This window comes from Hippoglossus stenolepis, chromosome 12 (assembly GCF_022539355.2).
Source record: "Hippoglossus stenolepis isolate QCI-W04-F060 chromosome 12, HSTE1.2, whole genome shotgun sequence".
Classification (NCBI taxonomy): Eukaryota; Metazoa; Chordata; class Actinopteri; order Pleuronectiformes; family Pleuronectidae; genus Hippoglossus; species Hippoglossus stenolepis.
In genome coordinates, this window is record NC_061494.1 from 21116951 (window position 1) to 21130882 (window position 13932).

The 13932-nt window shown below is 42.8% G+C and overlaps 1 protein-coding gene across 1 annotated transcript in view; it reads right to left on the reverse strand.

The window, feature by feature from the left end:
- The window catches only part of gfra1a (gdnf family receptor alpha 1a), a 76987-nt gene extending 64017 nt beyond the window's left edge, over nucleotides 1-12970 (reverse strand). The window contains exons 1-3 of the mRNA XM_035172666.2: nucleotides 11912-12970; nucleotides 11177-11470; nucleotides 10175-10255 (exon numbers count right to left, since the gene is read on the reverse strand). Coding sequence (XP_035028557.2) covers nucleotides 10175-10255; nucleotides 11177-11470; nucleotides 11912-11966 — 430 coding nt within the window. The 5' untranslated portion in view covers nucleotides 11967-12970. The remainder of the gene's footprint in view (nucleotides 1-10174; nucleotides 10256-11176; nucleotides 11471-11911) is intronic.
- Between the last annotated feature and the right edge of the window lie 962 nt (nucleotides 12971-13932).

Genomic DNA, 13932 nt, shown 5'->3' on the forward strand with positions numbered 1-13932 from the left:
ATGGAAGTCGTTTGCACCAGCGAACAGAATAAACTTGGACCCATTGAAGCAAGTATATAAAACAGCATCACGATAACACATTTATTTATTTATTTATTTCATGTGTGCAACAGTCATGAAAGTGTGGAGTCCGCTTTTTATGGCTTCGGGAAATCAAGACTGCAACTAAACTAAAGCGGTGCTTTGCAATACGACAGGAACAACCAGATGTGGTGACAAAAATAAAAACTGCACTCCATTACTTTAACAACCGTGGCATCACATGGCTGCACAGATTTTGAACCAAATGCATAAATTTGATCTACTAGTCAATCTGCATTTCAAAATTCGTCTGTGGTCTACAAAGAATACAACGCTAACATCGTCTCTGTTGGTGTCTGACAGTAAAAAGCTCATGGAATTAAGACATTTCAGCTATTTGCAGCAGCGGAAGAAGCATATCTCTGCTAATCCACCTCTATAAAAGAATGAAACTGTATAGCTCAAGGTATGAAATTCTATTAAGACACAACAGCACCACGGAAAGCCCTGACGTTTGGAGCCTATAGACGAGTTAATCCTGCGAGTTAACTGAGTGCAGCTGAGGGCTTAGAGCAGCAGCTTAACACAAGGCCGTGACTTGGACACACCTGCCACTGGTCAGCCTGCACGGCCAGCTGAGCGAAACACACGACTGCGCTGCGATTATAACACATCGTAGAATCTACACTCTTCCGGGGAGATTGTTGTTTGCACGTTCCTGTTTAATTTGATGTAAAATAAAAACCACAATAGTAAGAGGATTAGTTGTTTTGGCAGCAGAAATTCAAGGTTTCTGTCTTTCGCCTCATCAAGGTAAATGCTTTTGATGATGTAATCACGTTACGTGCGATACTAATTGTTAACAAATATCCACAGTTACAAAGATGAAGTTGTTAATGTACGACGACTACTCTTCCAGCACGGAAAATCTACACTGTTTCCCCTTGTTATTGTCCATCTAATCTGTTTTTACTCCATCAAATATTTTGGTCACAATTAATAATTTGAATCAAATGTTTTACTTGATTAGAAGAGTTATTGTCTTTGTTCTAACTGTATGTATTTCTACAATCAACCCTTCCCTGTGTAGGTGCCTGCAACTGTGTATGTAAAAAGTTAATTGTCCACATTTGCATGCCGTAGAAAGCAGCGGCAGGAGGCAGACCTGGCACATGCTCCCTCCCGCTGATTTGAGCTGTCAACTGTATTTATTAACTATGATGAATCACCACCCCCCACACTTCACATCCAATCACAAACCCCTCAGAGGGACTCAAATGTGGTCACCTTTAACTAAATGATTTGCTCGGCCCATGGTGTGCCAGCCTGCGATTACGACTGGCAACCTGATGATATGGCTGCTGTTAGAATTATTCTGTCATGGTCCCACAGCTGGATGAGTCAATTTGAAACAGTGGGGTGAATTAGGAGGCCAGCTGACATGTTGCTGCACGCGGAAGGAGGATTTTTTTAAATGCTTGGTTTGGACAAGGCAAAATAAAAGTGTTATACAGTCTGTGAAACATAAAGTATATGTTCTTACAACCTAAAGGACCTTAAGTCCGATCTAAGTTTAGTCCCTGCTGCATAATAGTACACTTTGCAATGCAAGCTGACAGCAACCAGTGAATTAGAAACACAAGGCATTCAGCCTTTTCTCCCAAACCACCAACAACTTCATTCCATCTATATTTAACTCAAATATCCCCATAAATCTCTTAGAATCTCTGGATATAGTTCCCATAACAAAATCAACTGTACCGAGATGAGACAAGGTCAATGAAAACACAAATCCCCAACAGGCCGCGTCCTTCTCTGAGAACAAAGCAGCCGGGCTCAGTCTGGAACCGAACACCTCAAACCTTGGTGAAGGGTAAAATCTTTTGATCCTGGCCTGAGCGGAAGAGCTTCGGCAGAAAACGAGGAGGGAACAGGGGAAAAAGAAGGAAATCAATAGATTCTTGTAGACACAGCCTCAAGTTTCCAATCTAACACGGCACCGTATTGATTAGGCTTCATATGAGACAAGGCACCGGGACACTAATTTCAGCAGTGGACTTGGGAGTCTTTAAGAAAACAAACTCCTGTGCCGGAGATGGGACGGCGAGGTCTAGTGGAGCGTTACAAACACGGAACAACGAGGCCTCGGACAAAGGATGGATGCATAGACACAGAATTAGAATGTGTATCAGAAACATGACGGCTAGAAGAGCTTAAAGAGTAAAAATCTGGGTTTCTGTTAAAGTCAAATTTAGGACCATTTTAAGACCATAACTGAAAATCAAGACCCATGTCAACAACGCCACATATGAAGAAATAGCTGAGGACCAGAATGACTTAAACCTCCTCATAATTGAAGACAAGGTGAAGGAGCTAAGTATAGAGAATAACCTTGGAAATACCAGCTTCTCTCTCAAACTAGCCACAGTGGGCATCTGTGGTCTTTCCTGCAGACAAGCAGAAGGTACTGAGATCAACTCTGATGTTTGGAGACGTAGATGTAATGTTTATATCAAGGGTTTTCCTCAGACCTGAATCACATCAGCTTTACTTCAGCGTGGTAACATGATCGCTGGTACCACGTGATGTTAAGCTTCACCATTGGTAGCATTCTACGGGACCATTATCTCATATTAAAAAAACGTGTTTGTTGCACTGGAGGAATAATCCCCGAAGTCGTCACAGCCAACTTCCTGTAGTTAGGGAATGTCTGTGCCAAGGATTTGTGGCAGTCGTCGTCGAGAGATTCCTTTCTGCCAAATGTGTTGTCACCAACAGATGGACCAACTGACAGACTACACACTGCGATCCCTACACCTCGTCTGTGCAGGAGACGCAGTCTGTGGAGGGGACGCAGTCTGAGCAGCTGCTTCGGTGTGTCCACACACGATGAGTTCAGGCACAGTGTAAAGTGTAGGCCATCTGTGTGTTGGAAGGACTGACAACTCAAGGCGCAAGATGTGAGAAAACAGACTTGTATCATGAAAATAGGATTTGGGTCATGTTTACATACATGTACCACACATATAGAGTAAATGTGAGCCACAGACAGCTGATCAAGACAATCGCAGCTTCATAGTTTTCTGTGTAGACACAACGAACATTGCCAAACCTTGGTGGCACATGTCCAAAGGTTTCATGTTCTTCAACCGTGGTATACTTTGCCAGAAGGGTTCTCCGAGCATGTGTGTTGAATGGGAAAGTCAAAGTATTGTGATTGTTCTCAAACTAAGTTAATTCTGAAGTATGTTGTGTTGTTGCTGAAGGGAAGAAAAACAAGTAAGTAATGAATATGCAAGTCACCAAGTGTAGGCAAGAGGAAAGTACCCTTGATAAAACTGTCTGGAAAAGTCTTTCAAATTCAAAATGAAAGATGCTGCGAGTTGGAATAGACGTCGAGCAGCAGCTCTTGTGTCTGATCGGCTAGCGGAAAGAGAAAACCATCTCTGTAAATGATGCAGCTTGAATGATATTAGCTTCAGGCAACTGAGTCATTTAACTTATGAAGATGAAGGAGCCGTTTTCAGGGAAATGATGCTAAAGGGTTTCTAAGTACGCCGGTGAGGTCAGAAGTGCATGAGTGCGATGCCAAAACCAAACCACGAAACTCACGACCTCATCAGCTGCTCTGCACGTTCCCAGAAGAACACAAAACTCATTTCAACCGTGACTCCACTTTTTTCTGTATTTAATAAATCTATTCACAGAATTCTGTGTGGGGGGGGTCTGCTGACTCATGACATAGTGCATGTACACAGACAAACATAAAATAACATAATCTAGTAGACTGGCACCAAAGATCGGCCCAATATTCACAGATATCTGATAATAACTTCTTTAATAACTTTATTTAGCAAGGTTATGAGTCAGAATCGACCAATATCACAATGGAATCGATGCATTTCTACCAGTGTTAAGAGAGAACCAATGAACACATGGTAAATATGGCAAGAAAACAGGAAAATAGTGTGGTTCGTCGTTAGAAGGAATTTGTTTCTGATGCATCACTCTGTTAAAGGTTTAAAAAACTGTATCAGAGATATTTTGGCTTCATTTTTGTTTAGTGTAAGGAAGTGGAGGCACGTCGTCCCTGAGTCACTGAGTCACTGAGAAACACCCACTCATTCAAAAACTCCATCTATAAGGTAAACACTAAATCTGCTTGGTGGCAAACAGCGTGGGATGGTTTATATCCAGAGCAACTCCCAGCAACAAATACATTTGAGTGAATAAGTGTGAGGCACAGAGGAGAGGGAGCGAGTGTGCTCAGTCAACCGACTCTGGATGAATAAAGTCAGAAAAATAAAGTTAAGAAAACAGCCAGGCAACTCTCTCGCTCTCTCCATAAGATACAGCTCGGATAAATGATGGTTCTACCTCTGTAACTCCTCTGCAGTCCCTCACTGACTCTATCTCTCACACACACACACACAGTTGCACGCAAACGCACAAACACAAGAAGGGAAAGCGATAGCGGCAGACACTCTTATCTCTAAACAGTGGCAGCTCGTAATGAGAATGACTTCGTCTGCAGCCAGTGGTTGAGAGGTGCTGACAACCTCTCAGCCCTGCATGTCAGCACAGGGAGATTTGAAACACTGCTTTTGGCTTTGACAGCCAGGCCAGGCACTTACAGATGTTTTCACACTCACAACACACACGTTTACATGCACTCACTGCAGCAACTGTGCTTCAAGGTTGGGAGAGAGGACGAGATGTGTCTGAAGGCTTGACACATGGAGAAGACACAATATTGAGCTTTGGCGTGTTGGGGCTTATGAGTGGTGAGTGGGTGATATACAGATACCAGCCAACTGGGAGGAGGACAGAGATTAAGGAGAGAGTTTCAGCCAAACAGACATCGATACACTATGAGGAGAAAAACTCATTACAAGCCAGAGGACACGGTTTCTTAAAAATAAACATTTATTAAGTTTAAACTGGCTCAGGCTGGAAATAAATAGCGGCAACACCCTGCATAAACTCTGTCTCAATTTAGTGGAATTTAACTTTCACTTCCTTATGCCCTTCACTTGCAAGAACAAAGAAAAACAAAGCATAACGGGTTTGGAAACATTTTAAAATTCCATATGCTGTTTACCATAAAGTTTGAAAGTGTAGTTTAAGATAAGTGCTGCCAACCTCAACACTACATTATCACGACTGTTTACTACTTTAAAAGGTCAGACCGCAGGCCAGTGTATAAACTTAATACGTATTTATTTAAAGGTCGCACCTTCCTGGAAACTGTGATGTTCTCATCCATTTTCACCCACTACCACCCCATCATTTCACCACAGCTGCTGTATTTACATTGAGACATTTCTGGCTGCGGCCCAGCCTGTCGATTATGGTCCGTGTCACTTTTGTCCCTCCTTACATTTCTCTCCCATCTAATCACACTTGTGCTAAATGATAGTTGGCTCACACTGTCTTATCTGCAAACAGGACAATCATGCACCGTAATCTTTGTGGCCATATGCCAAAAAAACCTTCATGTCACCCATTCCTCAGATGTAGAAATGTCAAGAATAACTGAGTTTTGCTTTGTGCACGCCAGAGGAATAACAAATGAGAGGCCGAGATGATCAGGAGAGCATCAAAAGTATCAAAATAACAAGACGATGCAGAAGGACAAGGACAAGAGGGAAGAGGACTAGAAAAAGGATTGGAGGGAAATGTTTTGATAGGAGGCAAAAGGTACCTTGAAGAGAGAATAGAATATGAAACAACCCAGGATGTGCATTCATCCATTTCCACAGCTTTGATTTTCCAGCGGCCGGGGACAAATGGTGTGGCAGTAATTCTAAGTCGGCTTGAATCTCAGAATAATGCTCCCCGTTTCTGTATTGCTCCCTCCTGCATGGATCACTGACTCATAAACATGGGCAGAAAGGCGGCCATTTCATCTAAACTCCACTCGCTCCTTCCTCTGAGCTTATATGAAATCATGTGGTGCGATACAAAATGATAGTTTTTTTCTGCTTTCTGATTCACAAAGATAACATCTTACAAAGCTCACATCTCTCCAAGTTCACAGGAGGGTTGAATCCAAATGTACCAATGTAAATGCAGTGAATGTGAAAAAATGCAGCACAAGCACAAAGAGGAGTCATTTGTTTGGCTAAGAATTAGGGGAAGTAATCAACAGCTTCAATTAGAGATGGAAAAGGAATTAAGAACAGAAAACACAGGTGTACATGCTTCTACGTATCCTCACACATGGAGAGTCTTTATCACTGCCACCGCAGCTGAAAGTAGTTGTTTCCTGTGAGTAGTTCACGTTCACAGGTTCCACATTTGAAGCTGTCATCACTTCATCGCAAGAACTAATCACAACTTTAAAAAGAGGAAAATAGAGTCTGTTTTTAAACCATTAACGATGCTCAGCTGTGAAAACATGACAGCTACGACCGAAGGAGCAAGTTTCTCCTGGTTGTGTGGGTGAGGAGTGTACATGGAGAGTAGAAGAGGCTCCTATGTGTCATCGACTTAATCAGCACATCAACCATAGACAACACCTCTCTGCAGTATCGAGGTTGTACCGATTCATTTGCTCAATTGCAAGTCAGTCTCAGACGTTAATCACAACGTCCACTCGATTTTTATAGCATCAAATAACTAATAAAAACTAGAGATGTTCCAATACCACTTTTCCTTCCCGATAGCTGGATCCTGCGAATCAGCAAATTCTGGCAAAAGACAATTGCTGTTGTATCTGGCTGAAATTACCAGAGTTTAAAAAACATGGTATCGATGCCGGATGCCACTCAGTCTGGTTCTATTGCTTTTTAAGTCTATAAAAAAATCTCAAACTCTTTGTGCGTGTTGTAATGCAACTATTTCTCAATATTTTCATATTCAAATATTCAAATAACAAATTGTTGTTACAGTAAGGAGTACTTTTATTTGTTTTTGTCTCTAAAGGCACCAGTAAGGAGTTAACCACTGCAGACTGCTGCTCTGCTGCAACAGTAGTTGCTCATTTTTTAGTGCAGAGGAGCGAGATGCTCACGGTGACTCACTGGACTCTGCCCCAGAGGTAAAAGCACTCTGCCCCGGGCAAAGATCTGAAAATAATTAGCTAAATTAAACCAGTGGAGCTGCTGCATGTTGTGTGCACATATTAGCCAAAAAGTTATATTTAATTTTTCTTAATAAAAATGTAGTAACATTCCTTAAGACATGTGTATTGTGCATTTCCAGAGATTTAGAGTGACTCATAATGAAGATGACATGGAGAGGAATAAGAAATGCTGTGGTGGTAAATGTGACCATGTGGGAGATACAGTAAAACTTTGGGGATTACTCTCAATGGTATATGAATCATTTGCTCAAGCCTACGTACGTATGACAACAGGAAGCTGACTGCATTATTAACAAGGTATTTTTTTAATGTTACAGAACCTTTAAGTATCATTTAATGATTTTCTGTATGTATTGATAATACATAGGTCCACTTCACATTTTAACATACAGGAAAACACCCTGGATGTCCCTATAATAAAATCAGACTGACACATATGGGCCTGTCATTGGGAACAGGTGTCCAGGACACTGCAGTGTGTGTGTGCGTGTGAGCGTCTGTGCATCTGTGGACTGTATGTATGAGTGTCACTAGAGATTAGTGGCTTCGGTCAGAGACACGGGGTCGACTATGGAATTACAGGATCGCAGAGTGTGGGTATTGTTCCTATAGCCTGGATCACTGTGTCGTACAGCCTCACTTAAACAAGCATCACAGATGTTCACAGAGCCTCCTGAAATAAAAAGGGGGCTTGACCAGACGCTGCAGACGTGATCTAAAAAGAACCTCAGACTATCCCGCAAGGATTAAACTGTCATCAACAAATTTGAGCTAAGTCTTGTTTTCTCATATTTTATCTTTCATCAAAGTTTAAAAATAAATCTGTAGGTTATATAAGAGTTATGTAACAATATGTATATATACAGACGACAATGAGAACAACAATGAAACTGCATTGAACTCCATTATCACTCCTACTATAAAGTTCTGTGTTAAACGAGACCTAAATTACCATAGTTTGAAAAGCAGAATCCCCAGAGAGTACTTTACATATTGGCCCCCTTTTAAAATGATGTATGTTTTGTGCCTTTTTTGTATAAATTGCTAATTCAAAATTGTATTAATAATCAAAAACACATCAGAGGAGGCAGAGGGATCTCATGCTTTCTGTTGCTGCTTCACCGCGCTATTCACTGATTAACCCTCGAACATCTCCTCCATACCCTGCTCCTGCTGTATCATCCTCCACACCCAAGCTGATCTGATGTAAGAGAGATGCAAAGTTGTCAATCAAAATTCAGCAGTATGTGGACTTGCTGCAGGAGTCTGACTCACAGGATGCAGACTAAGGGTATCTGCCTGCCATTGGGCGCCTGGGCTTCTTTTCCGCTTCCTGTCACCGTTAATAAAATAACCTTTGCTAAGGGAAACAACAAGAACATTCTCTGAGCTAACGAAACATTTGGAAAGTGCAATCAAACAATCAACATATGTATTTTACTGTTCTTTTACTGAATTATCCCTTTCAATGACTACTTGTCTTCCCCATTTGCAAACGTCCTCCTCTCTTACCTAAAATCTTTAAACTAAGTCTGAAAAGGAAATATAACTCATCTCAAATCTTCTGAAGATTCTTTTGAAAGTGAGTCACATTTTAAGGATGTCAAAACGCAAAAAGGTTGTGAATCACTGAATTTATCAATATAAAATGAACCATGTAAAAACTTGATTAGTCATTTGAATCTTTTAGACAACTGATATCTGATTCCAACTTCTTAAATGTGCATATTTCCTATTTCTTACTTTAATGAAAAAAACAATTTCTGGGTTTTGGACAGCTGGTTTAAACCAGAACAATTTGAAGACTTTACTCTGAGCTCTGAGATATAAGCACGCAAAACATAATCTACAGATTAAGTAAAAATCTGAAGAATCAAAAGTTGACACCTCACTCTCTGTAACTGTACTTTACTGACTACTTATCGCTGGTGCTTACAAAGAGATGTATTGTATGTACATCAGGCCATCAATCAACATAAGTATGCGTTTGGACATCGAATGAGGAGTGGCTGTAAGAATGACACTATAAATCTGTCAGTCCCCACACTTATGGGCCTGAGAGTGTCCTTCCTGAGACAAGTTGAAAATTAAGGAGCAGACATGAAAACTGTAAAATGTAATGTGCTATTTTTTTTAATCTTTCAAATAAGAGGAGCAGGAGGGGTAAATAGGCTTTACCAAAGAAGCTGGCATCTCAAACTGTTTCTTTAGAATCAAATTGGTCGTTAAGTCGATACCCAGTTCAAGATTTGGTTTATTTGTGTATCTTACCACACACATTGTGGGAGAAGCATTGGTTTAGGGCAAATCAGCCTGTTGTGAGACAGAACATGACGGAGGTAACAGAAGGAAAAGGCGCCTCTCTATCAAAAAGGGTCAAAATATCAGCCTTGTTCTTTGAGGATGTGGAGGCAGAATGTGTCTGTTTGATTTGACACGACTCTCATCACCTGCAGTGTAACAGCGACAATCTAAGCAGCGACACATTCACAGGGCAGGCGCTCAAATACCCACAACAGTCTCAACCACAGGACCACAGAGTACCTGCGTGGCTGTGAAGAAGGGAATAACATCGCCATCTAGAGGCACGACCCAGCATCTCCCACCTCAAGCACAGCTCTGAACAGAAGAATGACTGTCATGCTCTCCCACATTACTCACAGAGCTGCTCACTCACTCACTCACTCTTTTCAACAAGTGGATTCAAGCAGCCACAGGAGGAAGCTGTCCGGAACAACAGCCCAAAAACACCAGAAACAACAGAGAGCCGCTGCTTCTTCATCATCTGCTCGATGAGACTTAGAACTATAGCTCCCCATGCAAGGTCGGGTCCAGCCAGCATGCGGTATTTCTGGGGCGAGTACGAGGGGAGAGAAAGACAGGTAGCGGAGAGGATGAGGGAAGATAAATACTTGACACAGGGATAACCTTCGGTGAGAGCATGCACAGCTTGGAGCTTTAACCGCCTCTCAAGTGAGACAGGCAGCCAATGAAACAATGAGAAACACAAATAGAAAGAAATGGAGTGAAAGCCTCCACAGAAGAGGATTTTGTTTTTATCCTTACCTATGATGGGAGCCAGGCGGAAAATGTCAGAGAGACGACTGTTCACAGGCTCGTACGGAGAATCCTCCAGGAAATCATTGCCTGTGAGAAAGATAGACAATCGTTATCAATAGATATCTGTAAGACAGACAGGCATACAGACAGATACTGTACATAGAAATAGATAGATAGATAGACAGACAGATAGATAGATAGACCCTCTCCTCAAAGACAGACAGATTAACCCTGTCCTGTTTGTTTATCATTTTTCACCCCTCACATTGGCCTGCATGTGACATGGGTTATTTGGGCCAGTCGATATCCACGCTGGCACACAGCCACACGCTTGATTAGGCAGGTTGGTCAGCTGCGTTGCGCAACTGGGAGTCGCCTCGCTGGCAACGGACTGGATGCAGTTTAGGGACTAAAAGGCCTCCCCCCCCTCCCGCCATGATCAACACTTTAAGATGGCAGTGCCAGCGCTGAGGAGCTTCACGCTCCATTACCTTCAAGGGACGTGATTTAAGAGGTCAAAATGTGGGCCCAGGCTCTGCAGGGCCATTTGCTGGGTGAACCCAGTCAGGGGCCAAATTTGAAGGAGAGTTGAGTGATTGTGCTTGATGGCATTGGACTGGTAATAGATACAGAGCTGTGTGTGCTAGTTTTTTTTTGTGTTTTTGTGTTTGAGGTATAGGAAGGGTAGGGGAGGGCCACAGAGCTGGAGGGGAGAGGAGGGTGGACTGATGCTGACCCCTCCATACAGCAGTGGGAGGAGCAGGCGCAACTCATCATCTCACCCTTTAGATTAGAAAATGTATTCAGGGGATGTACATTTTACATGAACTACAGCTGTAGTACGCAGAAGCAAAACGGCGATTTTGTCGAGCATTACCCAGAAACAAAAGCTGATATGCTGATAAATATAAAAAACATGTGCACTTGTGAGGACATTACGCAATTAAAACTAAGAGTCTGCTGAAGGGCTGACAACTATAAGTCCCACAACAAGCACTAAACACCAACCTTGTAATGTCTGATAGATCCCCCAGTAAATGCGCAGACAGTTCTTCTCCTTCTTCATGCCCCTTTTACACCGGCAATTGTACAGGGGGCTCCGCTTGAGCGCGTCTATGACGCTCCGGCACTCGTCCTTGGCCTCCAGGCCGGCCACCATGCTGAAGTTGCTCTGTTTACCGCCGGCCACGCACTGTCTCATCGTGCGGTACTTGGAGCTGCACCCCTGCTCCTTCAGACAATGCTCGCTGGCTCTCACACAGTCCAGCCGGCGCAGGTTCTCCTCGGCGTAAGACAACACATCTGCACACACAGGAGGAATCAATCCCATTATTAATAATTATAATGATGATGCTGTAATGATGTTGCTTTCTTGCGCACTTTGCAAGCTGCTTTCAGGGGAAATGTGACATAAATTAGCTTTTTCTGTAAAGACATGAAAAACACATCTACCATGCATTGTCACAGATCTAAACAGAGGATACACAGCAGGTAAACACTAATTAAAATCTGATTTGTACTGACTGAGTTCCATCATGCAGACTTTTTTTTCATTTTGGAGCAGTTTGGACTCTAGGAGCCTCAACACGTTACCAACAGTGAGCAGCCGCTGCCTCTGCAGGACTCACAGATATGATCAGCTCCAGCTCACAAAAAGCACTAAAGAAACATTCATATGCATCTACGGGATCAATTCGTGTCAAACCAACAGAAGTCGGTGGTAATTGCTGAGGTAAAACTTACCCAAAAGAGGCAGGAGGACATACAACCCTGCGAGGATCATCGTCTTCGTCTCCATGTGAAACACAAACCCTTGCAAAGAACAAAATGTGCGAACTAAAAGCAACTTAACAGTAGTTTAATTCCCAGGGTACTTCCACCGTTTGGAAATCCATTGAAAGACGTAGCAGCGTGCGCTCCGCTGTGCACAACACATCCAGCTTCGCCTCCTGCGAGAGATAATCCGCTTCCAGAAAAGTGTCCGGTCCCGGTTCTGCAGTTTCTCTCACTCTCAGTATAGTCTAGATGTTTAAAGGTGGAAACAGCTTCTTTATTGCTTTCCTCCCCGTCTTCTCGCCGCCGGGAGACAGAAAACAAGGGATCAGCGCAGCGGTGGAGGCGAAGCGGGCGAGTGTCCTCCAACTCCAGCCAGTGGGATGGATGCTTGCGTCTGTGCGTCTGAGCGCACTCAGCCAACTGGAGCCCCACTGCTGTCTGGCGCATTCAGCAGGAGGAGAGTGCCAGCTTCCCCCCCTTCGCACTGAAGTGCAGTCATCTTATCATGAATTAGCAAACATATATCACAGTGAACTCACGCCAAGTGTAATGTTGCAATGAGAGCACAATTAGCGCAAAAGTCCAATTAAGTCACAATGGGTGAACACAAGCAGGGGGGTTATTTTGGAAGGTTGCAAACTAAGTACAAATCTTTGTTTGGGTTATTATGATCTTTTTTAATTATGTTAACTTTTCCAGCTCACGTTGTACCTAAAGTAGATAAAATAACATAATCACTTATCCAGTTCATTAAGATAAACACAGGCAGTGCTACATAACCTCTGAGGCCATGTGTGGTCGCATGTAAAACGTTTTGAAGTCATCGAGTCTGCACGAGTGTGAGCTGGTTTTAACATTTCAGTGGAACTGCGCTGACAGGCTGAGGGCAAAGAGCAGGACCCCAGTGCATTTTTATGACATGATTAATATAGCAGGCTAAACCCGTAGAGGGGCTTACAATGCAAATTCTAAAGTGAGTGCCACTTGAGTGACAAAATGAATGGACGTGTTTCAGCCTCACACCGTGCTCAGGATGTGTCAACCCTGTGTGTGGCTCCTCCCTGTTTGCTATAATAGTCAAGAGAGAGGAGAAAGTAGTTATGCAACAGTAGCTGTCAACAGCGAGGGGACTTTAAGCTGTTAGGTATGAGATGCTGACACACACCAGGGGTTGTGATATATAAAACAAAGTCTCTGCACGATATGCTGATGTGATACTTGCCAACCAAAGCAGGGTAAAGATCACTGAGGTAAAGCTGCCTCCCTGTGCGTGTGTCGCCATCTGTTGGAGGTTTAGGGGTAAAGGTCACTGTTAGGAATAATGATGTGGAACCATATAATAGACACATTTCACAAGTGGAAATATGAGCATCACATTCTAAACACCTTTGTTTGATCAATATGTAGTAATATGGCAAGAAATCAAACCAACAGAACATGCTTGTAAGAATAGGGATGAAGCATCGTGCAGCTTGTAACTCTTCGAATAGCTCATTGATTGTCTACATGGTCCATTCGAAGGCTAATCCACTTGGCTAAATATGTGGAACCAGATAATGTCAATGAACCTCTCTCTGCATTAAAGACTGGACGGAATCAATCAAGGATGCAGGCGTCCGGCACAGTAAATCAACCCCAACACACATGCACACTTACAGAGAGATGGCTCATTTGAACTACAGTAAATAACCCCTCATTGAAAGGGAAGCATCCGGAAAGGTGCAGTCACTTTTCAGAATGACTTTTAGTTTCGCTAAAAAGAAATATATCCGTGCCTGGAGAACATAGCTGGAGAAGAGACAGAAACTGGGCACCGATGAACGACAGGCTTCTATCTGGGCTAATTGTCTGCTCACAGCTTGATGACGTTGCTGTTCTCAAGTCTCCGAAGGGAACCATGCCAGTCAGGGGACGGCTCAGTCTGGTGATTTATGAAAAGCCACAATCAATATGTGATATTAATTTTGAAAATGAATGTCAGAATGATG